General features: G+C 43.5%; 1 protein-coding gene across 13 annotated transcripts in view; it reads left to right on the top strand.

Annotated features, from left to right (window-relative positions):
- SYT16 (synaptotagmin 16) overlaps positions 1-24,415 on the top strand; it is a 104,220-nt gene that overhangs the window by 66,118 nt on the left and 13,687 nt on the right. For all 13 annotated transcript variants that reach the window (XM_064422943.1, XM_064422942.1, XM_064422936.1 and 10 more), the window contains 3 exons: positions 14,243-14,499; positions 18,335-18,778; positions 19,836-20,025. In XM_064422943.1, the coding sequence (XP_064279013.1) occupies positions 14,243-14,499; positions 18,335-18,778; positions 19,836-20,025 (891 nt within the window). The remainder of the gene's footprint in view (positions 1-14,242; positions 14,500-18,334; positions 18,779-19,835; positions 20,026-24,415) is intronic.

Here is a 24,415-nt window from a genome sequence, read left to right as displayed (position 1 = left end):
GTGATAAATTAAATTTCTGCTTGAACTTGAGACTAAAATAGATAGATGGCCAGTCTCCACATGGAGAAGCAAAGTGTTTATGAATTTTATCACCTGTCTGGGTATGGAGCCAGCCAGTGTTCCAGCCAGAATGTAACCCTATAAAAATCACTGCCTGTACTGCAAGAAGGACATTCAAAGAGGCTACACTGAATCAATACCACCATGAAGACTGAGGGGGTGAAAGCAAAGGCAGACAGTGGACAAAAACACTTCAGAGAAAATGCTCCTGGCAGCTCTAGTGGGACAAAGCACAAACGTGACTGGGGACAGCATCTGCTCTCTGAAGAATGTGATGCAAGCCCGTGGCTTTCTGCAGTGAAGTGCAGACATGAGTTTGCAGTGAATGCTTTCTTTCTGGGAAATTCAGAACCACTCCAAGTGGTTGTGCACAGACTTTTGTCCTTGAGAAGGTGGTACAATGCTCCTACTTGTATTTAGAGTATTCCTTTGTAGTTCTGTCTCTCCAAATTTTCAGATTATGAGGGATCTTCGTGCAGGATGTCACATGTGAGTGGGGATGAGAGAACACAACAGCCCCAAAAGGAGGATGGATTGTGGCATGTCAGCTTTACAGCTGGGAAAGTGAAGCCAAACAGTGGCTCAAACCATAATTTCTCAGAGGTAGTACCATTGCCAGCTCTGTCTTGGGCCTGCAGAATTGCTGTTTATCCTCAGCCAGTGATTTTGGACATGGTGTCTTTGTCAGCCACAGATCAGGGTTTGGGTTTTCACCAAGTTCCTTCTCTGGGCAGAACTGCCTTGTGCCCATCTCCCTGGGGCCATGGGGAAGGATGCTCTGCTCAGGAGCACTTGTCATCTAGAAGGTTGCATAAGCTGTATGGAGAAGGATTTATGTGAGAGGATGAAATGGCTTTTGCCATTCGGTGCAGTTACAGAACAAATTGTGTGTGAGCGTGTGTGTTTGTGCATGTATTTTCTGATCCACTTTGCTAAGTGACATCCTCTTCCCACTCTCCATATGGCAGTTGCGACTCTATCTTCCTCTGGGAAGGTTGTTTAGGACTCAAGAGACTTCATTTACCAATAAACAGCATCTTGGCAGCATCTGGGAAATGCTGCCTTTCTCCTAGAAACCCTGCCTCCTCACCTTCCCTCTCCTACTACAGGCGAGGCAGGTGTGAATGATCTCATTGTGTTGTGGTGGAGGTTATACTAGCAGCACTCTGTGCAGAGCTGGGACATAGTATTTCTGTGTGCTGACACAAACAGTACTACTGTTTGTCTTTTTTTTTTTTTTTGTGTGTGCGTGTGTGTGGTTTTTCTTTTCTGTTGCAGTTGTAGCCAGCTTGGCCTGCAGGGGCTTGGTGGAAGCACAGGTAATCCATCCCTGTTCCCTCCTTGCAATGCTTGACAGCACAAAACCCACTGATGTAAGCTCATACAAGATGGGATCACTCTGCCAAAAAAGTGAGCTGATCTTCACCCTTTGCCAGACAGGGGTGTGGATATGACTTCCCTGTGCCCAGGTAATTTTTGGCCGCTGCCACCGGGTCATTACAGGTAATTTTGAGTGGCCTCATAGACTCCTCAAGTAGTTTTAGTAACCAAGAGGAAAATTAATTTTCTGCAATGAAAGCAAATATGGAGATTACAGTCATGGAGGTAAAACTGTGTAGTTTTAAAGCCAGGGGATGTCGCTGTTGGGCTCTGGGGATCTTGCAGGTAATGAGGAAGGTGTGCTTGGGCTGTCCCTCCACAGATGCTGTTTGTGTGATTCTCATGCAGTTTCCACAGATGGACTCAGGGACACATCATCAGTACCTATTTGCAGACCAACAAGAATGGTTTGGGTTGAATCTTCGGTTGAATCTTAGTCCATAGCAAAATCTGTAGAAAATCCCTTCCCATGGTCATGAAAATAGCTGATGCTCTCATGGCATCATTGCACCACCTAAAAGTTCTCTCATGTCCAGGCAGGTACTTCTCTGATTCAAGAACTCAGCATCTCTGTGAGATGAAGCATCCCTGGAGGGATTCATGAGGATTTGCCCCCACAAGCTGGGTATTTGGAGGAATTTACCTCCTCAGGCTGAGAGGGATTCAAACCTGTACAGTCTATACAGCATAATTGTTGTGGGAGTATTTTCTAGCAGATAATGAGACTGGTGGTGCTGGAGAGAAAGCCCTGAATTTGGATTAATGAGAGCCCTGTGGTTTGCTGGAGTTCTGTGTCTCAAGGTCAGTTTGGGGGTTAGACTTACTGCCATAAATAATGTAGCTACAAAACCCTTGGGCCTGAGTTTTGCAATTGCCATTTATTGAAGTAAAACTGCAGCTGAAATACAACATCCTCCCCCTATCACACAGCAGAGCTGCTTCCCATGACTCAGCCCAGCCTCTCGCTTCAAACAAGAGCCAGCAGCCCCTTCCCTGCTACTTTTGAGCCGGGTGAATTGTCTGTGTGATTGCTAAAACCAAAACAAAGGGGAGAGGCAGGAGGACAGTGTTGTCCCTTTTGGGTGACATCTTCAGTCCTGTGAGCCTTGCTGCACCACATCCCCACCCACTGCTGCTCCCAAAGCTGGTGATTTTCCCAGGAGTGCTGTGGTGCTACAGTAAAGGGGGACTGTGGTGAATCAACCCTCTGGCAGCAAACAAAGTTTCAATTAGAAAAATCAGTGGGAAAATAAATATCTGCCTCGTTGCAGTGCAGTTGTTTTCTGTATCAAATCCAAACAAATATCTTTTTGAGGGAGTTCATTTCCTCACTGTTGATCAGCAAACAAAGCCTCGTGGGTGTGAAGCTGATGGTTGGGTGCTGGGAATGCTAAGAGCATCCCCTGGGTCTTGTGTGGAGTGGTGAAACTGCTTTAAAAAGGAGCAAAGTCAGTGACCGGAGTTTTCTGGATGTTTCTTTGGCCAGTTTGATTTCTGCTAGCTGAAAGCAATGAGTCCTAATCCAAAGAAACTTCCTTACTCATACAGGAGGAGGTTTAGGATCTGACTGCCTTACATTAGAGGAAATTCATATCCAAGCCAAACAAACAAATAGAAGAAATGATGGATGGGTAACCTGAAGGAATTCAACCCATTGTGGTATGAAAACCACCAGGAAAATGGTTATAAAATAATAATGGTGAGGGGAAAGTTCTTTTTTTTTTGTTGGAATGAAAAGACAGTGCTTTCTACTTCACCAGCCATTGTCATTCCAGCACTTTGTTTAGTTTCTGAGCCCATGAGCATTTCCAGCCCCACACCCAGAGCAGACTCAGCTCCACCTGTGCCCTGCAGAGTCCCCAGTGTACCACATCTGCTGGCAGAAGCTGCTTTTCTGCCTCTGCAGCTGCATGTGTCCTGCACACAACCCAACCTGAGCTGTCAGCGAGGTGCAGGCTGACTCGTGGATGTAACTGCATCCCCACCAGGGGTTTTCCTGCCTTGGCAGTGTCTCCCACAGTGTGTAATCTCTTTTTTTCTTCCACTTCTGCACAAATCCTGGGCCTGTGCTAATAGAACCCAGTAGAATAAATGAAGCCTGACTCATTTTTGCTCCACATGTAAGATGTAAAGTAGGTGATTGGGAAAATCAGGGATGATTGTGGTTCAGCTTCTTGGCTGCCATTTCCTACAGCTATGGAAGAACCTCAGGCAGCACAGTAAGAGCCAGTTTGACGTGGAATCCCATGTTCCTATTTTTAAAATCCAATTTTGGGAATGGAAAGGAAACAACAGGAAAATCTGCTGGTTTTCATGCTGTTTTCTGTGGGCAGTCCTCTATTTCTTTGCACAGCTGTGCACAGAATTGTGGTGTAGTGCTCTGACTGCTGTATTGTTTCACTGTAGAGGTGGTTAGAGCCAAAAAATGTCCATTTTTTTCTGATTACTCTCTTTTTTGCTCTTTTGTTCTTTTTTTCTTAAAGATTATTTTTGTTGTGGATAACCCCTGGTACAAAGCCTTTCCAAGTTGTGATTCTCTCCACCTGTGTCACATGCAAACACCCAAATAAACTCACCTGGGGGAGCCTCCTGGTTGGTTTGGTCATGGAGTGAGGACAGATGGAGAAGCAAAATCAGGGCACTCTCTGTTTGACAGTCAGCAGAGAGGGCAGTCCTCACCTTTAGCACTGGACACCAAATATTCCCTGGCTGTTCGACCTGGCAGGAAGGGGTGAAAACACACAGGGATGGTGCAAGGAGAAATCAATCCTCCTCAGCAGTAAATGACCTGTGGGTGCTTGTCAGGGGTGACCTGTCAATGTGTCAAAAGCTTGGCTTTGCTCCAGCATTTTTAAACACATTTGGGATCTAAGGGAATGGCTTGGATTGGGTGCCCTCCTCCTTAGTCAAGCCTAAATCAGGCAGGTTGATACTTTGTGCATTGGAATTCCCAGTTCAGGTGGCTGACAGCAAGAGCAGGATGAAGGCTCCAGACTGAAACCCACTACAGAGTCCCCTAGGAACTGATAGGAGCAGCTCCATGTGTGTTCCCTGTACAAAATGTTCCTCCTTTTTCTGAGAAGCTTTAACAAGTCCCTCGTCTGCCACAGACCTTTCCAGTTTTCCAAAGGCAATCTTTTCTTTCTGTGCACGGTTCTGGGTTTTGCTGAGGCAGGAGCTGTTGCAGATCACGGTTCCTCTCTGTCATCCTGATCATGAAAATTTTAAGGCCAGGCCTGTGTGACTGCTTCTGTAAAAGCAAAGAACACGGCAGTGAGTGCTCCTGGGATGCTCTGGGTGGATGCATTATGCATAGATGTACTGATATTGCCTTGGTTATGTGATCAAATGCATTTTTTTTTTTGTTACTACTCCTGCTTCCTTCAGGGCTTGGTGATGTTCCCATTGAAACTCTCACTGACTTCCATAGAGCAGAATCAAAAATCTCTGAGAAAAAGTGGACACACAAAGGCAGCATTAAATGTATTGGAAAACCAGAAATTTGGCGTTTGGAAAGTTTCCATTGTTCAGACAAAATGACTCTTCTTTGTTGTTGTTGTTTTTTAACACACAGGCAGACAGCAGGATGTGTGAAGTACTTCTGTATTTCACACCTACATGATGTATTTTATTCAGTAATTTTTTTTTTTCCTTGGGTAAGCTTGGAGCAAATGATAAGTTATTCTTTCTACTTGTTAACATTGCAGTGAATTATTGAATTATTTATTTCATGCATTTCAGCTTGGTGTATTTGGATGCCTGTAAGCTAACTTTGTAACTGACTGGGTGTTTGAAATTTCTAAATAAATAGTAGTGGTTTGAAATACCTTGCCAGAAAAAGAGGTCAACCTTCTTCTTCCCCCACTGTCTCCTCTGGGGAAAAAAGAAAAATTAAAAATCCCACATGCCTCGTTATGAGCAGTGGGAAGTTGATTTGTAAAACAGATGCTGCATAGAAGTAATTGAGTGAAGTTGCTAGAAATATGTATATGCTACACAACATCTGCAGATCTCAAGATGTATTCATTATCTTTCCAGAATTTAGATTGCAATTACGGGCCCTTTATTTAAGTTTCCATGGTGATGTAGAAAATGCTTCCCCCTTGTCCTCTGCTAATCAGGCCACTTGTGTGTTTGAATGGTGTTCGTTTTCCTCTCCCCTGGGTTAAGTTACTGTTATTAATACAGAGATATTAAGTTGACAGGGAGCTGTCGCTGCTCAGGCAGCGATTCAGCAGCAGGCACATCAGGCATTTGCTGCAGATTCCCCAGTGCCCCCGTTTAATTAGCCCGTGTGCTTCCAAATGTTTGTGAGGAATAGCAGCCTCTGTCATAACAAGTGATGCAGTCGTGCCTTGGGGACTGGGGAAGTTGAAATCAAAGTCAAGCAGCCAATAATATATCACACCATCCCTGCACCCTTCTCCTCCTCTCCTGGCAAAAGGGCTCTGCTGTGTTCTGCAGGGGCTGCAGGTGGGTTAGTGCCCTGACAGGAGCTGTCCAGGAGTCCTGCACCCATGTGTCCTTTGCAAAATTTCTTGTAATAACCAGAATTTCACATTAGATTAAGGCACGTTTATCTAAGTTTACAGCCTCACGCTCATGGACCCAGGATTTTAATGTTACACTTGTTTGAGTGTAACATTAAAATGGTGAAAGGTGTGGCTTAATTACTAAAGATGTTATTTTACTCCGTATTGGTAGAAAGTTAAGAATGTGTTGAAATGTGAGAATGAAAGTTGAAATGCAGACTTTTGGTTAAACTGAAATAATTTTTTATTTTTATCCTAATCACCCAAAAGATGCACACATATTAATAGAACTTCATAGCATTTGCTGAGCAATTAGAGACATTTAGTAGAGCTTATATGAGCTGTGGTTAGAAATGCAGGTATTAGGCTGAAAAAGAATGTTTATTTTTATGTGTTTTGATTATTTGACTGGATCACATTTAGGCCACGGGGTTGTTACAGCTTGAAATAATTTTTACCCAAGAAAATTTCAAAGAAGGTTATTTTTAATAGCTTACATAAAAGTAATCAAATTTTATGACAGCTGTTCACCGACCATTTACAAACTAACCTTTAAAAATTTTTTGCTTTTATCAGAGTAGGAACACAGTTTTTTTCCTCCAGGAAGAGCAGGCTTGCTGTCAAACTGTGGCACACCAGAGCAGAGGGTCAAACCTGCCAGTGTGGTGGCACGAAAGGAGCTGGCTCCTGCTGGGCTCAGCTGGACCTGGTGCTCTGTCCTGGGAGAGGAGTGCAGCAGATCCATGGAGCTCTGACAGCACTTGCCAGGAAGTTTATACTGCAGATTTTTAACAGACCTAGCAGTGTGTGTAAAAGCACACACGCTGTTTCCTCACCTGAGGCTGATGTTTGAGGTGGAGGAAGGTGCTTTCCCTCCCAAAACAGGAGAGCCTCCCTCTCCACCTGTTTGCTCAGCTGCTGGGGTTTGCCATGGAGATTATCAAAGCGAGTCTTGGCAACCAAATCATGCCCTTGGTGCTGCAGAAGGAGCAGTGGCCTGGCCACACTCCCGGCTGGGCTGTTCTCACACAAACCCTCGTGTGCACAGTGGCTGCTGCCACCCCAACACCCTGCTGTGCTCCCCCGGGGCTGCTGGCAGGGACATCAGCCAAGTGTCTCTGCATTTCCATCCTGACCAAGCCAGGCCAAGAATGCAGAGCATGTCCTGAGCCCTCCTGTCCCCATCTGCAGGGTGCTGAGCTCTGGTGAGGGTACAGCCATGCCCCATGCACGTGATGGCAGCGCAGGGACGTGCTCCACTGTGTTATCTTCACTTTTAAAGGTTATAATTCACATTGGTCTCCAAGGCTCATCTCCTGTTGGCAGATGGAGCCAGCAGTGCCTGTTAGTCACGTGCCATGTCTTTGTGTTCATGGTGCTACCCTGAACAGGTTAAATCTGAGCTGCTTTCTTTGCACAAAAGCTCTTTCCCCACCTTAGCAGGGGCTGCAGGGAATGGAAGCAGGAAAATGTTTTCAAGTCCTTTGTTTACTACTTCGTCTTAGCACATGCAAATGATTTTACAAGGTTCTTCTGTGCGTTGTGACTTTGTGTTTTGCTCTGTTAAATATCTTAATTTAAAAAAAAAATAGGTTAACATGCAGAGTTGAGCAGCGTCTAATAACATGTAACAATTGGCATCATCAAGCTTTCCAGAGGTTTGAAGAAGCAGGTGATTCTCATGTTCATGCCCCAGTCCTCCCTGAATCCTTGGGGACTTTTTCTCCCCAGAGGATGCACCTGGGAGTCAGAAGTGTCCTCTGGCTTCTTGGCCAGGAGCAGCAGGCTGTCTAAAGCCTGAGTTGTGTTGTTCTCCCAGTGAACAGATACAGGGAGGAGGATGAATGGGCAGCATCTTCAGGCAGTAACCATGACATGGTTAGGCAGTCAGAGACCTCTGTGTCATGGTCACATAATTTTTGATCAGAAATATCTGATTCTCTCTGAATTCTCTCTGAATTCTCTCTGAATTCTCTCTGAATTCTCTCTGAATAAAAATTAGGTGTGGAGTGTAGGCCCAAATTCAGCCCCTTGCCCTGCAGCCAGGAGGAGCACAGGACAGAGGTGTCTGGATGCAGAGGGACAGCTTGCATGGAAAAAGGTTAAAGAAGCTGGAGGCTGAGATCTGTAGTCTCAACACAGACAGGTTCTTTTGCTATGGAGGACAAGTCCTAGTTCTTCCATTCTCTCTAACTAAACTTGATTTCCTGATTTTACCTGCAGCTAAAATACTTAGAGAGAAGTGTCCAGGTCCAAGACTTGCTGAAGTCCATTAAGATCTTCCCATTAATTGCATATAGTTATTGAATTCTCTTTCCTTAACCCACAGGAATTCTCATGGATTTTATTGGAAATTTTTCCAGAGTAAAGACTGCAGGAGTTGGTTGTAATTATTTTTTATCTGTGCCGCATATGTCATCTCTTTAGCAAGCCTTTTAGCAGAAGCTGAATGTCTCCTTTTGTAACAACTTCACAAACACAAGGTGAACATTGGATGAATTATGCTGTATCATTTGCCAGCACATACGCCAAATGTCAGGCAATGACAGAAACTAAAAATTTATGGCACAGAAGGGAAGAATTTTATGATCTTCCATGGACTAATGTAATGACTCTTTTATACAAACAGAGATGAAATGCATTTAAAAACATAGCTATTTAGAAAATTGGCCTGAACACATTCTAAAATCCAGAGAAGTTCATTAGAGGGAAAAACCATAAAAGTGCCTGTTGTTTTTAGTTCAATAGAATGTTTTAATTTTGAAATATAATTGCTTGAATTCAATGCACCCTCCAATTAGATCATTTGAAGATATGTCTCTCCATCTAGATCTTCTGGTACAACATGGTGCAGAGCTGCTCTTACTTTTATTTTCAGAGGAACCTAGCTGGTGGCACGATCACAAAACATAAAGATTTGTGGATGTAAAGCCATCACTGTGCCCCAAGGGGGGATCACACACTGTTCCAGCTGAGCAGATCCTCTGGGTGGGAAGGATGAAGGAGCTTGAGGAAGTGATGAGTCCAGACTGGGATCGTGGCACGTCCAGACTTTGCCTGAGACTTCTCTTCTCCTTGTGTACTCTTAACAGACCTTTTACACACATTGCTGGTAGTTTTAATTTCTTATACAATCCAAAATCTTTAGGAAACTCGGGCACAGAGCAAAGCTGAGCATCTTGGAGAGCCCTGAATAATTTCTCTCCCACTCAGACTTGGCACAGGGCAGAGTTTTCTCACACCATGCTCTTACAGAAGAGTTTCCTTGACCCTCTGGTTCTGTTTTCACTGTCGTGACAGTCTGCACTTTGGACTCATTTGGCTTTAACTTTTACCTGTTGAAAAATCTTTGTAGTAACCTGAATAGATCCTGAAGTGCACGCAGCATGAAGGAAGTGTTTGGAGGATGCTCTGGGGAGTAGAACAGGCTTGAATGCCAGCTCTGCCCACAGCCTCTCTGCAAATCACCCTGTTAATAAAGAGCCTGTTTTAGTTCTGGAAACATGGAGCCTTCTCAGGCTATTACCCAGCATGTGGTAAATTAAACAATCTTGGCCTGATTGCATAATGTCACTTGAAATTTAAGATCCTTTTTCTCTTTAACCCCTAAAATTTACAGGCTATTTTTGTTTAGATTTATTGTAATTACATAATGATTCTGCTCCTTTGAGGCTCTTCTAGGAAGTTTTTTAGCGCTCTTTTGGTGGCTAATCTCCAAATTACCAGGGGCAGGAGCACTGCCTGGTCTCCCTGTGGGTTTGTCTCAGAGCAAGGGGTGCAGAGTGGTTTGGAACTGGGGCTGTGGCAGGGCCCAGGCAGGAAAATTGCTGCTGTGTGGGGGAAATATTCCTCAGGCTTACTTAGCCATAGTTCTGCTGTCTTATGGGAGGAGGGGTTTGAAAAATCACTGCTTGTAGCTAGGAGGATTTCAAGTCCAGAGGCACCTAGGGCTATACTGAAATCCTTTCTTCCTCTGGACTATATTTAATCAGGTTCTGAACTTTCATCCTGACTTTTTATATAGTTTAAAGAAGGGATCTAATTTCTTCCAAAGAAAATACTTGGGTTTTTTAAAATTTTAATTTTTTTTTTTTTTTTTGCATGGAAGCAAAGTGATTCCTTAGAGTTCTCTTAGCAAACACACCCTTGGTCAGCACAGGTAGCAGGCACACATAAATTCTTCATTTGTGTTTTTTGCTGGTTAATGAACTATGTGGTGTTAATTTAGCAAGATCTACCAGTCCCCATCTTTTAACTCTGGCAATGGGCTTTAGGAAGTGATGAGACCTCTCAGGATGTTCTTTGGCAAAATATAATGATTCATAGAACTGAGAGATTGTGTGTCATTGAAAAAAAAAATAAAGATACTGTAAATTAGCCAGAACATTTGCCTGCCAGTGTGAGGAGAGACTGGACAATATTTTTCCAGCCTGGTTTTCAGTGTTTGATGTGCCAAGCATTCCTTGTATCTTTGGAGAGAGGCTTCTATATCCCAGTTCCTGCTGGGGTTCTGCTGGGAGGTCATGCCCATCTTTTCATCTCACAGTTTTTTCACAGCCAGTTCTCCAACCCTAAACACAGACTTTTCTGATTTATTGGTGACTTCTGCTACCCAGTACCCCCCTCGCCTCCTTCCTGGATTGTGAACATGGGACCTGAAAGGGAAAGTTTGGGAGACAGGATTCTTAACAAAAATCACACTTTTTCATTGTACAGTACTGTCTGCCCTTACTTTTAGAATTGTCTGCTATTGCTCTGCAGGGACTCTTGGCTAATTAAAGCTCAGATAATGCTGTCTCAACCTCTGTCCCTGATGCTGTGCTGTTTATTCACGTCAGGTATTCATAAGACGGTTGACATTTTCTTCCTTAAAGATCTCTCAGGTAAATTACAGGCATTTTACTGCTCTGACCTTTTCCTTTACAGGAGGAACTTTTGTTTTCAAAATTTATTTTGTGAATATAATGCTGGAACGGATGTAATTGGAGAGGTGCAGTTGTTCTAGCCTGTATAGTTGTTCTATTACCTGTAATGATCATCTAATACTGGTATTTATACGTGATTATCTCTTACCAAAACTGCTTTAAATTTAAAGAAAAAGCCAGACTGTTTCACTGATTGGTTTGAGTGAATCACCTTTTTCTTTACTTCCCCTGAATACTACATTTGCTTTCCTAACACATTCATTTTGTGCCTGAGTCTCAGGGAGATGGCTTGCTCTATTAATGTATTTCTGGAGTTCTCCTGTTACGGGCAGACTTTTATGGCTTTAATGTAGTTTTTGAAAATTCCTCTATTATTGATCTAGATATTATCCCAGCAGGAGTCAAACCCACAAGACAATTGTGTGAGGATAATTTCTTACTACAGAAGCATTTTATTCTGAAAGCCTGCTGTGTGGTGTGTGCTTTGATGGATGACCCACTGTTTAAATGTGTATTAGACATTGGCTTGCTAATTAAATGCCTTAAGGAGTGCCTGTATCCATTCAGTCTCAGTAAATGTGTGGATTTTCTGTTATTTTATTCCTTGCTTATGCTCCTGTGTTGAGTTCTTTCTGTTTTCTGTCTTTGTGGAGAGGAAGGGGAGAAATGGCCAAAAAAAAAATAAATTACTTCCTACCCTCACTCAAGACTTTTTGCTCAGGGCAGAGGTGAGACAATGAGGGCTCTCAGTTCAGAACTAGGTCTGCCAGATGGGAGGATGAGGAGGAGGAGAAGAGATGGGTTCTGCATTTCAGAAGAGAGTGAGAAGAGCACTCACCTGGAATTTGAGAGATGTGAATTCAGATCCCTCTTTGCTCCTGAAGGACCATCTCCCATGGGGAAGAGGACCATAATTACAAAGCTGTGAGATGCTCTCAGACTTGGCTGAAGTGCCCGTGCTTGAAGCATTTTACTGGGAGGGAGAGTGGAGATTGTTCATAGTTGAAGAGAGGGGATAAAGTTATTCTCTTAATTTCTGAGTTCTTAAATTGAAAGAGCAGCCAAGGACAGGAACAAGGACTTCTGTTCACCTGCAGGAAATGCTTCCTGAGTAGAATCCCCACTCCTCTCATTGGAATTTTGTGTGTGTGGAGCAGATAAGCATCAGAAATGTTATATTTGCTGCTAAGGCCAAACATAGAATTTCTTCTACTAAAAAAGATTTGGGCATTTTGTTCTAAGATTGAGGGATATGCGGAGGATGGCTCAGGTTGGAAGGGACTTATGAAATTTATCTAGTCCAATCCCCTTGCCTTGATTAAGTTATTCAGAGCCCCATCCAGCCTGGCCTTGAAGATATCCAAGGCTGGGGTACCCACAGCTCCTCTGATCAGCCTGTGCCAGTGGCCTCACCACCTCACAGTAAAGAATTTCTGCCTTATATCCAATTTAAATGCACCTGTTTCAGTTTAAAAGATTACCCTTGTCCTGTCACTACAGGCCTTGGCAAAAAGTGTCTCTCCATCTTTCTTGTAATCCCTCTTCAAGTACTGAAAAGCAGCAATAAGGTGTTCCTGACACCTTCTGTTCTCCAGGATGAACAACCCTAAGTCTCTCAGCCTGTCTTCATGCAAGAGATGTTTCAGGCCACAGACAATTTCTTTTTTTCTTTTTTCTTTTTTTTTTTTTTTTGTTTGATTGTTTGTTTGTTTTGTTTTTGTTTTGGACCTGCTCTAACAGGTCCACGTCTCTCCTGCACGAGTCAGTTCCCTCAGGATCCTGGAATGCATCTCATCAGGTGCCATGGATTTGTGGATGTTCAAGTCCCTCAGAGGGTCTCAAACCTGATATTCTCCTAAGATGGGTGGGACTTCATTCTTCCAGCCCCTGCTGGATTCATGGACTTGAGAGATGTGAGACAAACAGCTGACAGTGAAAACTGAGACAGAAAAAGTTGTTGGGCACCTCAGCCTCCTCCATGCCACCATCTATTAGACGGAATAAAAACATCCATTAATTTAACAAAAGCAAATGAATAGTTTTTATTAAGCACTATAATTAATACTCTCTTTTTAATATTTGAATTTGTGACCAAATTTGAAAAAAGATTGTTCTTTAGTAGTGACCTTCATAGGATCAAACAAAGATGTGGCCCATCTTGAGCAGGGGAGTGGGCAAGATTATCTCCAGAGACCCCTTCCAACCTCACCTCCTTCTGTGAAACCTTTAAACCCCAAAAAACTCTGTTTGCAAAGAAAATTTTTAAGTTTTCATTGCTGTCATCAGCTGTCTGGAAGCACAATTTATTCTTGCACTGTGCTTTTTGCTTATTTGAAAGTGATGGAGGCAGAATTTTCTTTCCATGTTCCTGAAGCAAGGCTCATCATGAGATGCATTAGGAGGAGGAATGTCCCTGCTTTTCTTCTGAAAGTGCTTGCAGAACACATCCAAGGCCAAATCATGATGTTGTTTTCATCTGTGTCCCTGGACATGTAATTATCTGTGCTGCTCCATCCACAGAGCTCTCACTGGTGCTTTCAAGTAGAGAAAAGTGCCCTGTGTTCATAACAGAGATTTCAGTGGTGTAAAAGAGGAATCTGTGGTGTGAAGCACAGAGCATTATTTTATTCTCATTAATAAAGCTTACTCTAGCCCTTGGAGCATGTGTGTGTAGGAAAAGATGAATTAAAACTAATAAAAGCAGTTAGGAAATAAGGTAACACATCTCCCCTCAGTTGTCCTTGGGAGGAAAATTCAGCCCAAGCATGGGATTTAGAGATTCCTAGTTGGTTTTTGGAGCTGCTCACCTAAGCTCTCAGGGATGGCTGAGAGGGTAACACTGGCCCTCTGTGATGTCTGTGAAGCTGCCTTCCTCACCAGCAGCATGCTCTTGAGGACCATGCTAACTCCTGTCATCGCCTCCTCCTGCACAGGGGGAACTGTGATACCTGTTCTTCAGGCCTCTGCTGTGCTTTGCTGCAGTTTGTGTTTTCATAGAAGAGATTGCTTTGGGGCTGCACTTGAATATCCCAGACACTCCACTGACACTTGCATTTTGTGGATATAGCTTCTTCAAGTAAAGGCAATGGGTTTCTCAGTTCAGCAAGGGGTGATAAACAGCCATGTCCCTTCCACCAAATGCTGATTTAAACAGGATTGTTAAACAGGATTGCTGATTTCTTTATAGGTTCAGTGCTGCAGGAAACAGAAACTGCCTATTGTAAGCACTGAGGATTAAGGAAAAATTAAAAAAAAAATAAAAGAAAGGAGAGAAAGGCACATTATGGTAGGGGGAGGAATTTGTTCTAATCCCTCTGAAATTATTTTCTTGCTGAAAATTGTTAGATCTGGATGGACTAAGCCAACTGAGTTACCAAGACAACCTCTCCTGTCGTGAAGATGACCATGCATCTGTTGATTCAAGAACAACAACCAGGAGTAGGGGCACTGGGCAGCACAAAGGGGCCAGGATGGAGGCCAGGACTGGGGATGGTGTCAGCCAGTCACACAGGGAAGGACGCCTGGAAATGGAGACAGCATTTGCCAGCCAGGGATTGGAAGTAAATGATGCTACTGACAGCTCATCGGCTTGGAGCCCTGAGGTATGGTGGATTGTCATTTATTACACACAGTGAAAGCTTTTGAAGGATATTGGGGGCCAAAAAAGGTTAGAGGAGAAATGAAGTGAAAAATTGATCAGCACAGCACAAGATAATGGTACTCCTGTGTGCTTGTGTGCATGACCATACACCTCTTCTTTGTGTTTCCCCTTTTTTTCTGGTATTTTGCCTCTTGCTACTAACACTAATTCACAGAAAGGCTTTTCTTGCTTGATTTCTGACTGCAGTGTCTGAAATGAAATTGGAGCTTTAGCTACCAGCAGCATTTACTGACGTTTAGCAAGGAGCTCTCTGTGGTGGCCCAGGGTTGGTCACTGGCTGTGCATGCAGGGTGAGTGTCCCAGGAGAGGGGATGTGGTCACTGGGTCAGATCTGTGTCTTTTTCCAGGTATTTTTTATGACTTAGAGAATGGGAATAATCTGAAAAGCTGGAGGCAGTTGGTGGGGGTGGCCTGTGACCTGCCCAAGTGACAATAATCATGTCCCCATTGATACCAGGCAAACTTTTAGGGAAGGAGAGAACCTGAGTCTGCTTTCCCTTAGTTCTGCACTTTTATTTTGAATCCTCAAGGAAACATTTTGGATTTTAAGGCATTATAAACACCTGATGACTTTGCATCCCCCTTTTCTCTCCTAATCTCTCTGCATGATGTGTTGATTTTCATTATCTTACCGCAGGATTAAATTTCTGGAAAAATACCAGATTGCATCAGACATATTAAAAGAACAGCACAAAGGTCATATCTTCTGCCTGAGTTAAAAGACAGCTGTGGAAATCCACACCTCCATCAGACTGTGAGCAACAAGGCTTTGAGGGAAGGTCCCTATCCCTGGAGGGCAGCTCCTTGGTGCAGATCCTCCAGCCCTAGGAGGTGCTTGAAGCAGCATTTTGGCTTTCTGCACAACCCAATCCCACAAATCACTACACCCCACATGGGAGCTGTGTGTGGCAGCAGCCCTGCCCTCTCTTTGCTGTGCTTCTGACACACACTGTTTGTCTGCCCATCTGAGGCTCGTTTCTCTTTTCTGTGTTTGATGTGCTTTGCCACGGTTCACGTGTGCTGCGGTGTCTCCAGTGTCCTCTTGTGTTGCTTTGGAATGCGTGGCTCATTTTACTCCTGGTGTCCACATCTTAAAAATGCCAAGTAGGGTTCCAGCATACTGGAGCAGGAATGCCCAAGACACAGTTTATCTCTTACAAGCAGCTTCTCATTCAAAGGCATTGTGTGGATTAATGAAAGACTTTATTGCAGGAACTAAATGTTCTGACATGCCAGAAATGTCCAAGTGTTATTATGCTCCACTCAAAGGACCTCTCTTTACAGACAGAAATGGTAATTTTATGCCCCTGCAGTGGAACCACAAGTACCATTTCAAGCCTTGTCCATAATTAGCTGCTCTTTCAGGTTTCTCTGGCAGAAATGGACTTATTTTACTTAGTGAAGTGGATGTTGGCTGTCCTGAATGACTGAGTTAGACGTGCAGTATCAATCAGGATTCTTGGCTTAGCCTCTCAACAACTGTGCTGGGAAGAGGGAAAGAAAGAAATTCAGATGAAGTAACTAAACCCCAATCTTTCCTTGGATTTCAGTACAAGTTTTGTATAACCAACACATTCACAAATCACTTGCAGCCCAGCAGGGCTCCAAAAGCAGGCTGGAATTCTGTCAATGACTTCCACAGAAAGAGGATTTGTAGGTGTATAGCAAACCTGCATGGGGGTGAGTCCTGGTTAGCACAACGTTCTCAGAAAGGGCCAGACTGTGAGGTCTCCAAAGCTTGGTTTCCCATGGAAAGCTTACTGCCAAGGAGTTTGGCATTTCTCTTTCCCTCTTTGCCTCCAGTTCATGCAGTCTTCTCTGCAGTGGGTCTGGCCACTGCTCTAGCAGCACCATTTGAGCTTTCCTGAAATCCAGACCTTCTCTAGCTGTTCAGCCAAAATGCAGATATCTGACCTTCAGTCTGCCTTGCACACTGCCAGAAGGTGATGATATCAGCCCTGCTGGGGCAGGAAAGTGTCTCTTGGATTTTCATTCCTGCGGGTTTGTGCTGGTGCACTGGAGTTCACATTTTCCAGCTCAGACATGTAGATGAAAGCCAAGTTTTGCCTCAAGCACGGTTGTCTTCAGACCTTAGCAGCAATCCTTAAACATGCCTTGATTCCATCTCCTCAACAGCAAATGCACAGATAAAAGTGTGGAGGGAAATGTGAGTCAAGCACAACCCCATCACGTATTGAATATTATTTCATCAACCAGACAGAAATAACTTGACTGCTACACAGGAGCACTTAACATTTTTGTAACACCATGCTCTCTCCAGGCAACCTGGCCTGCCTTGCATTTTTGTTTTTAGCAGCCTGCTGTTCATACAGAAAGGTGCTTCTGTAGCCAAGCAAGTAATTTTGTGTGTTGTTCTCCCTTTGACATTGCTTATGCAAGACATGCAACAGCAGGTCTCAAATCTGCACACTTGGACTTGTGTGTTCATGTGCACCAGTCTTAAACACCTCTGAAAATGTGAAAATCTGAAACTTTGCATGTCATGGCAGATGAATCTGGGCACTTCAAAAGTAGATTGACAGGAAGTAAACAAAAATTTTGATGTTTATCTGAGGCCCTGTTTGAGACACCCAGACACTTCTGAAAGGACTTAACACCAGACTTCCCGTGGCCCATCATCTGTTCTCTGAACAAAAAGACTCCTGTGCTGGAAAGAAGTGTTACTTGAAATGTGAAAAGAAGATAAATGTTTGAGGAGGAGGGTGACTCAGATGCTGGTGACAGGCCTTAATTCACCTTCTGGCTATTAACTGAAAATCTTTCCCTAGTACAGTGTATACTCGTGTTTAAATACAAATCATTGATCACTATAGCAACCCCTTTATCATATGAAGCACATTCTAGCTCTAAGATAAAAAAGCACTGTTGAACAGAAACCCACACACCCACTCAGCAAAAGGTAAGGTGAGCATCCATGGTTTTATCTTGTTTTATCAAGATGGTTTTTGTTTTAAAAGTAGGTAAAAGATTGTGTGTGAATTGGTCTGCACATGTTGTGATTGTTTGTTTTGAATTTTTATTCTGAATGTATTAGTACGCAAACTGAACAGAAGGAACAGATGCTTCTCTTGAGAGATTTTAGAAGGGTATAAAGAATCAATACGTATTTAATCAGACTGCTTATCCCCATTATCATTGCTTTAGCCGTAGGAAAAGTATTGAATTATGGGTTAGCATCTAGAAATGGAATTTCCATTCCACAAGAAATTCTGACATGGTGATTTCCTCTTCATGTTAATCATAGTGCCTAATTTTTAAAAAAAATTCTAGCAGAACAAAATATTAAAAAAGTTAGCAGGTTTGGCTGAATTGCTTGATTTTAATAATGTAAAAAATCCCACCTTGAAAAGCAATTCCAGTGTACGTTCAAAGTAACAGGTTAAGTAGGTCAAATTGTTTTGCTAGTGCCTCAATATTGACATGAATGAAATGTAAAAATTTCTTTGTTTAGTTTTTTCTCTATGTAGAATGTTTGCCAAATTAACCATCTCCTGCAAAACACTTAAATATTGATGAAACTTTTTGTTGGAAACCTTTCAACAAGTGCTGTTTCTTACTAGAGCGTATGGGGACTATTACACAAAATCAGGCAATTAACTATCACTGGCCTTTCCAGAAACAGTTTGGATCCATGTTTCACACAGCAACTATTCTTGCAGGCACAAGTGAGGAGAACAATTTCTTTTTAATTGGAATTGGAACCACAGAGGCAGTTGAACTCCAGTGGAGGTTTTACTTCTTCCTTCTCTTTGCAGGAGCACAACGAAGTGAACACTGTGCCAGCTCACCATTGTGCCCACGAGCCCATCAGCAAGTGTGGCGACCTGGATGTCATCTTCACCTACAAATCCTCAAGCCAAAAGCTGACAGCCACTGTCCTGGAGGCCAGGGACATCCCAGACAAGGACCGCAGCGGGGTGAACACCTGGCAGGTGCACGCGGTTCTGATGCCGGGCAAGAAGCAGAGGGGTAAGACCAGCGTGCAGAGAGGACCCGTCCCCGTCTTCCAGGACAAAATCACCTTCAGCAAGCTGGAGCCACAGGAGCTGAGCAGCCACGCCGTTCGGTTCCGCCTCTACGCCGTGCACAAGGTGGCTGGGGAGAAGATGATGGGGGAGCAGCTGTTCTACCTGAGAGGCATCAGCCAGGAAGGGGAAGTGAAGGTGACACTGCTCTTGGAGCCACGGAGTAACCTGAGTGTAAGTTTGATGAAGGACAGAGGGAGTCCACAAAATTTTTTGGGTTTTGGTGAATATGGTGTTCCTGAAGCCTTTCATTCACTCAGGGCTGTCAGAGTGTGACTGGAGGATCTGACCTGCTGTCCCCTATCAGGGAAGGGGAAGCTCAGGGCATTTCTTCCCTGTAAAAAGCTGTGTTTTACTAACAGCTCAGCTAGCAAGCTTATACAAAATAATTTGGATGCACGACACCTGCACTACTCACCACATGCTGTGCCATTCAGATACAGCATATTGGTCTGGGAACCACCAAGGCATAATTAGACTTAATTCCAATAAGGGCAGTGGTTCTTGTGCACCACTGTGTTGGTACTGCCAGTGCAGAAGCTACCTCATCTGGCCCCAGATACCAGCTTGTGGATCTCCTCTGTGCAGTTTCCATCTTGCCAGAAATGCTTAGTAATGTTCTTCTACATGACAGATGGAAGTGGAGAGCTGGGTCATGTGAAGAGGAACTGGCTGTGCTGCTTCTTAGTTTTCCACACACATCACAGTTGTATCCAGCTCTGGCTATGCCAATCAATTGGTGTAGATGAGCTCTGTCATGATTCATTGTCTACAAAAAGCTCGGAGAGGGGTTGTGCACGTGAGATGAATAAAACATCCTACTTCAGGTGAAATGGAGAATAGTGAAAGAGTTGTGGAAGCAAGGAAAGAAAGTAAGAAAATGCACAGTACACGGCCAAAACCTGCCAAACTGAAAAGTGTATTCCATCCAAAAGCCATTATCAAGGAGATGTACAGAGTATTAGTGTAGCAGGGTGTTTGCTTATCTCAGAGGCTTTGATTTACACTCGTGATAACACTTTGCTCAGAGTTCCTCGTCTTTAAAGAGCAAGTTCAGAGATGTGTTTCTGTAAAAGTGATGCTCTGATTCTTCTGGTGCCCCAGCATAATTAATTCTCAGTTATTGTAATTTCTTAGCAGAGATCTTACTAAACGAGGCCACAAGATACAAATTAAGGGGGGGAGGGGTGGTGAATGTCCTGATAATTCTCTCAGTGCTCTTTCCCTGCAGAGTGCAGATTCTCAGCTGAGTCTGTCAGCAATCTCTCACAGTGATAGCGCTTCCTCAACACAGTCCCTGTCGCATGGAGGGGTGCCAGAGCTGCTCGTGGGACTGTCATACAATGCCACTACAGGGAGGCTGGCAGTGGAGATGATCAAAGGCAGCCATTTCCGAAACCTTGCAATTAATAGGCCACCTGGTAAGTACTTTCACTGCTATTAAATAGCGCCATTGAGCCAAAATTTGCTTTTTTATTTTCTTCCTCAAGGTACTCAACTAGAGCGTTTCTGAGCTGGGCTCCCTTGCAGAGTACTTGATTGAAAATTAAGCATTATTGAAAATTAAGCATTATTTCTGATCCATGTGCTGATAAATAGTACAGGGCAATTGCAGGGAATCATCTGAAGGCCCAGCTGATGGGACAATAATACCAGAATGTCTGCTTTATTCCTCAAACCTTTACAATATCTGATTATGGCAAAAGTGCTGCTGTACCCAAAGCACAGAATTCTCAGCAGATCCATAAAAAAAAGCGAGAAGCACTTTCCAAGTGTTTAAATGTTACCATGTGACCCACAGAGGCCCTGCCTAGTGCCATTAAGTGTTTCCCAAGGCTACACTTGGTTTGGTCCCTTGCTGTGCTGCTGAGTGCTGGGTGAGCTGGTGCTCTGGGCTCTTTGGGGACCCTCCTGCCGTGAATCCTCGGCTGCTGCACAAGGAAATCTTCCGCAGAAAGAAGACTTGAAAGTTGTTGCAACAGCTGAGTTCCCTTCCTCCAGTCCTAAAGGGGAAAATGGAAATTGCCTCAAGGTAGGTTTAGTTGGCTCCTGAGCTGCAGTAAATCCTGGAGAAGGATGGTGCTGGTAATGTCCATGACAGAGATGGAGTCACAGGCACAGTTTGCTGCTGGTTGCCTCATTCAGGGGTTGAACAGGGGTGCTTCGTTCATCTCCTGCTGTCCTTTTGCCTCCTGTCTGAAACCAGCAGCTAATGGCAAGGTGAAGCAACCTTTTTGTTTGCTTTCTGTGATGTGTGCCTGCTTGTCAAAGTAGGCAAACCTTTGGCAGTTCCTTGCCTTCTCTGGATTTGACAGAGTATCTCGAGCTGCAAAACACTGAAATTGCTTCTGCAAGATGCTCTGCTCTTTGGTTCAGATCTAGCAAAATATTTATGAAATATTTCAGTACATGGATGTGAAAACTCAGGTTTTACGCTAAACTATACAGAGGTAGATTACAGAAATAATCTGTCATCAGTCAGTCCCTTGAGAATTAAGGGCAAGTCTGTGCAACAGTAAAACCCCTGACCTCAGCCTGTGCAGCCCTCACTGTCTTTTATTAGCTGTGACAGGATACCTCTCCACGTGGGTTATTTAAAGGCATGTTCTTGTTTGCATGTACATGTTTAATAAAAGATTTTAAGTTGGGATCTTTTTTAATAATTTAAAATAAAGGTAGACTAAGGCAACCATGCCCCAGCAGGAGAGCTCTCCTGTTTATATATGCTGCAGAATAGATACATCCCAAAGTTTTACTCTCAGAAATTAAATTAAAGTAGTCCCAATATAGGTCCAAATTAATTTTTAGGCATCTATAATGTCCACTTCATTTTCCCATAAATGAAATTTCATCATTCCTGTATCCAGATGATACAGACCAGTGTCAGACCAATGTCTCTCAGTGCTAGATCAACTTTTAAGTGAAAGACAGAAATCCATAAATTATTATAAGCAAACTCTGAACCTATCAAAATCTGCTTCTTTTATTCTGAGTCACATTGTTGCTTCTGCCGTCTGAATTGTTCTTCTGTGCCTGTAAAGCCCCCAGTAGTGTGGTGAGAAAAAGAAAACCCAGTGAAGCAGAAACCGAAAGAAATTAAAAAGAAGGAAGGAAACCAGCCCTTGTCTCGGTGCTGGAGTGGCACTTCACTGATAACCCCCAGGCACTGCAGAGCAGTTTGTTTCTGTCTGAAACATGCTGCTGGCTGAATGAGATGCTCAATAAGTCCTTCACAAAGTGAAGCTAAAAGTGCTGAGCCCCTTTCTGGAGGGTGAGCAAAGAGCCCTTGTGTTTTCTTAAATAGGTCCTATTTGAAGTTCTGTTGTTCAAGGCTCAGAGGGAGTGATTTCTTTAAAGTATCATGGAAATGTTGGACATAATAGCACCGTGGAACACTTAAACAGCAAGCCTAAACTGCTATTCAGGGCAGCCATTTATGGTAAGACTGAAGGGGCAGAATTCCTCTCCATTCCCAGCCCTGGATATACAGACCCTGTACAGGACCCATATGTGGTCCTGTCAGCTTTTAGGAATGGCAAAGGAGTTTTGAACAACAGCAAAGTCTCCAGCTGTGCTTTTTGCCCACCTTGACCTTCTCTGCCACCTGTAGACCCACACCATGTGTGCTGCCTTCTTGGCATCCTTGCACAGGGATTTCTCTGTGCAGAACAAGGAACTGGACTGGGGCATTGGTGATTTTAGGTGTTAAAGACTGCAGAGGCTGAAACAGATGGTTTTATAAAGAAAAGGGAGATGGTGCATGTCTCAGTGTTTCCTGGGCACATTTTCTCCTTCACTTGAGCCTTTCAACAGAGTCAGGTAAATGTCAAAGTCATGGTTGCTTATGTGGGTAATAAATGGGTTAGAAAACAGCTGGGCAGCTTGGAGAAACTGTGCAGGCAGTGTCTTCTCTTCAGGACATGTATGTGGGATTTAAGCATAGTTTGGTCAAAGATAAGTGTCCAGGTATTGTTCTGGGGAACATGCTGAGTTACAGGCCTAGGCCTACATTCCCTGATCACACAAATAGATCCATTATCACTCAGAGCACTTAAGAGCACTCAAGAGTGTGGCTCCAGCATCGGACCATAAATTATCTGGCTGTGCCAAAAAGCCTCGTGCAGAAAAGCATCCACAGCTTTGGCAGATGTGGACACTGTTGGTATTTTAGTGCTAATGGCTTGTGTGCAGTGCACCTCATTCTCTTTGCTTCTTGTAAAAATCATTAACCTGTGCTAGCATTGTAGGAGTTCATATTTTGGTCTGTGGTCTTGTATCTTCTTAAAACAAAATGCAGTGTGTTCATTTAAAGGGTGTTTATTATTAAAAAAAAAAAAAATCAGCAAGAGAAGGCTACACCACTGGCAGAAATGTCTTTAAAAATTTATAACCAGTTACATACTATGTGCATGGAAGTAATACCTTGGGATCACAGAGATGGACCAGGAATCATTTGAGCTAGTCAGTGCATAAGCACAAAGCACAGAAATGTGTCTGCCCATGTGATGCTAAACCTTCATCAGCTGCTCTGCTGGGGGCAGCTCTGTCTCCTCTAATCCAGTCTTCCTTCTGTTCCCTTCTGCATTTCTTTTGGGGTTTATGTCTGCGTGTAATGTGATGTGAGAAGAACTATTGTGAAGTTATTCCCTTGCCTAAGAAAAGTCCTCCAAGCTTTTTGGCAGCTGCAGAATTAATCACACATAATAATTGCATCCGTGCATGATCATTATTATACCAGCAGCATATTAACCCCATTAAACAAATACAATAGCACTGATGCTGGAAAAGACAGGAGGGGAGAGAGCAAGCTATCAGGATTTCTATGGGGAACAGGAGAAATTCTTGAAGTAAAGACTTGTCTGAAAACAAACAGCATCTGAGCCACAGGTAACAATGCCAACAAGTACAGAAACGTTCCCATAGGAAAATGAGGATCTTTACATTAGGATCCTATTTGCTCTGGGATCAGAGTGCTTGAAAGCCATTAGTGGATTTTATTTTATCAGCTTATTTTTGAGGGAAGAAAAGTTATTACCCCTGTTACATTCCTGGAGAACAAAGGCACAGGTTAATTCCTTTAATTACTTCAAAGCAGGCCAGGAAGCTGAATAAAATAAATTAACTTTTAACCTGCCTATCTTGCTCTGAACAGGGAACTTGCTTGAGCTCCTAAAGCTTTGTGATTCATGTTCCCATGTCATCAGTAATAGAAGAGGGATCTGTGCCAGGGCAAGCTGGGATGGATTCAGTCCTCCAGACATTGGATAACAGAGGAGTAGATGTGCTGGGAAGCTTCTTGCTGCTGAGTGCTTGCCAGTGAGTGACAGTAAGACTGTAGAAAACCACCTCTCCTTCTGCACATTCTTGTTGCCCATCCATGAATACAGCTGGAATAAGCTTATAATAAGAACAGCTGAGGAAGCTTTGTTCTGGGTGGAAAAGATGAGGCCAGATGCAAGGAGCCCCAGGAGGATGTCTCAGTAATGAGCAGCTGGGCAGTGAGGTGGAAGAGGAAGTGTGGATGAGTGTAAGATATTGCATGGAGACACAGGTGGAATTCAAATGTGATCTGGATGGACTCAGAGCCACTTGGGAGTGAAATATTAGGCTTATGGTAAATAGCTGCAGGAAAATGTCAACTCAAGGGTCACGAATAGTAGTGAAAAAAAACCCCAAAGTTAAGGTGGACAAAATGAAAGATTGGTATTTGATTGTAAATACACATTCACTGGTGTAATGAACACTTTTTGCAGTTCTGCCTTCCTCTGTTCGAACAGAATATGGCAGGACTGGAAAGATGTGGTGAGGAGT

The sequence above is a fragment of the Passer domesticus genome, chromosome 6, assembly GCF_036417665.1.
Source record: "Passer domesticus isolate bPasDom1 chromosome 6, bPasDom1.hap1, whole genome shotgun sequence".
Lineage (NCBI taxonomy): Eukaryota > Metazoa > Chordata > Aves > Passeriformes > Passeridae > Passer > Passer domesticus.
The sequence above is the reverse complement of the archived record's forward strand: the minus strand, read 5'-3'. Positions and strand labels throughout refer to the sequence as shown.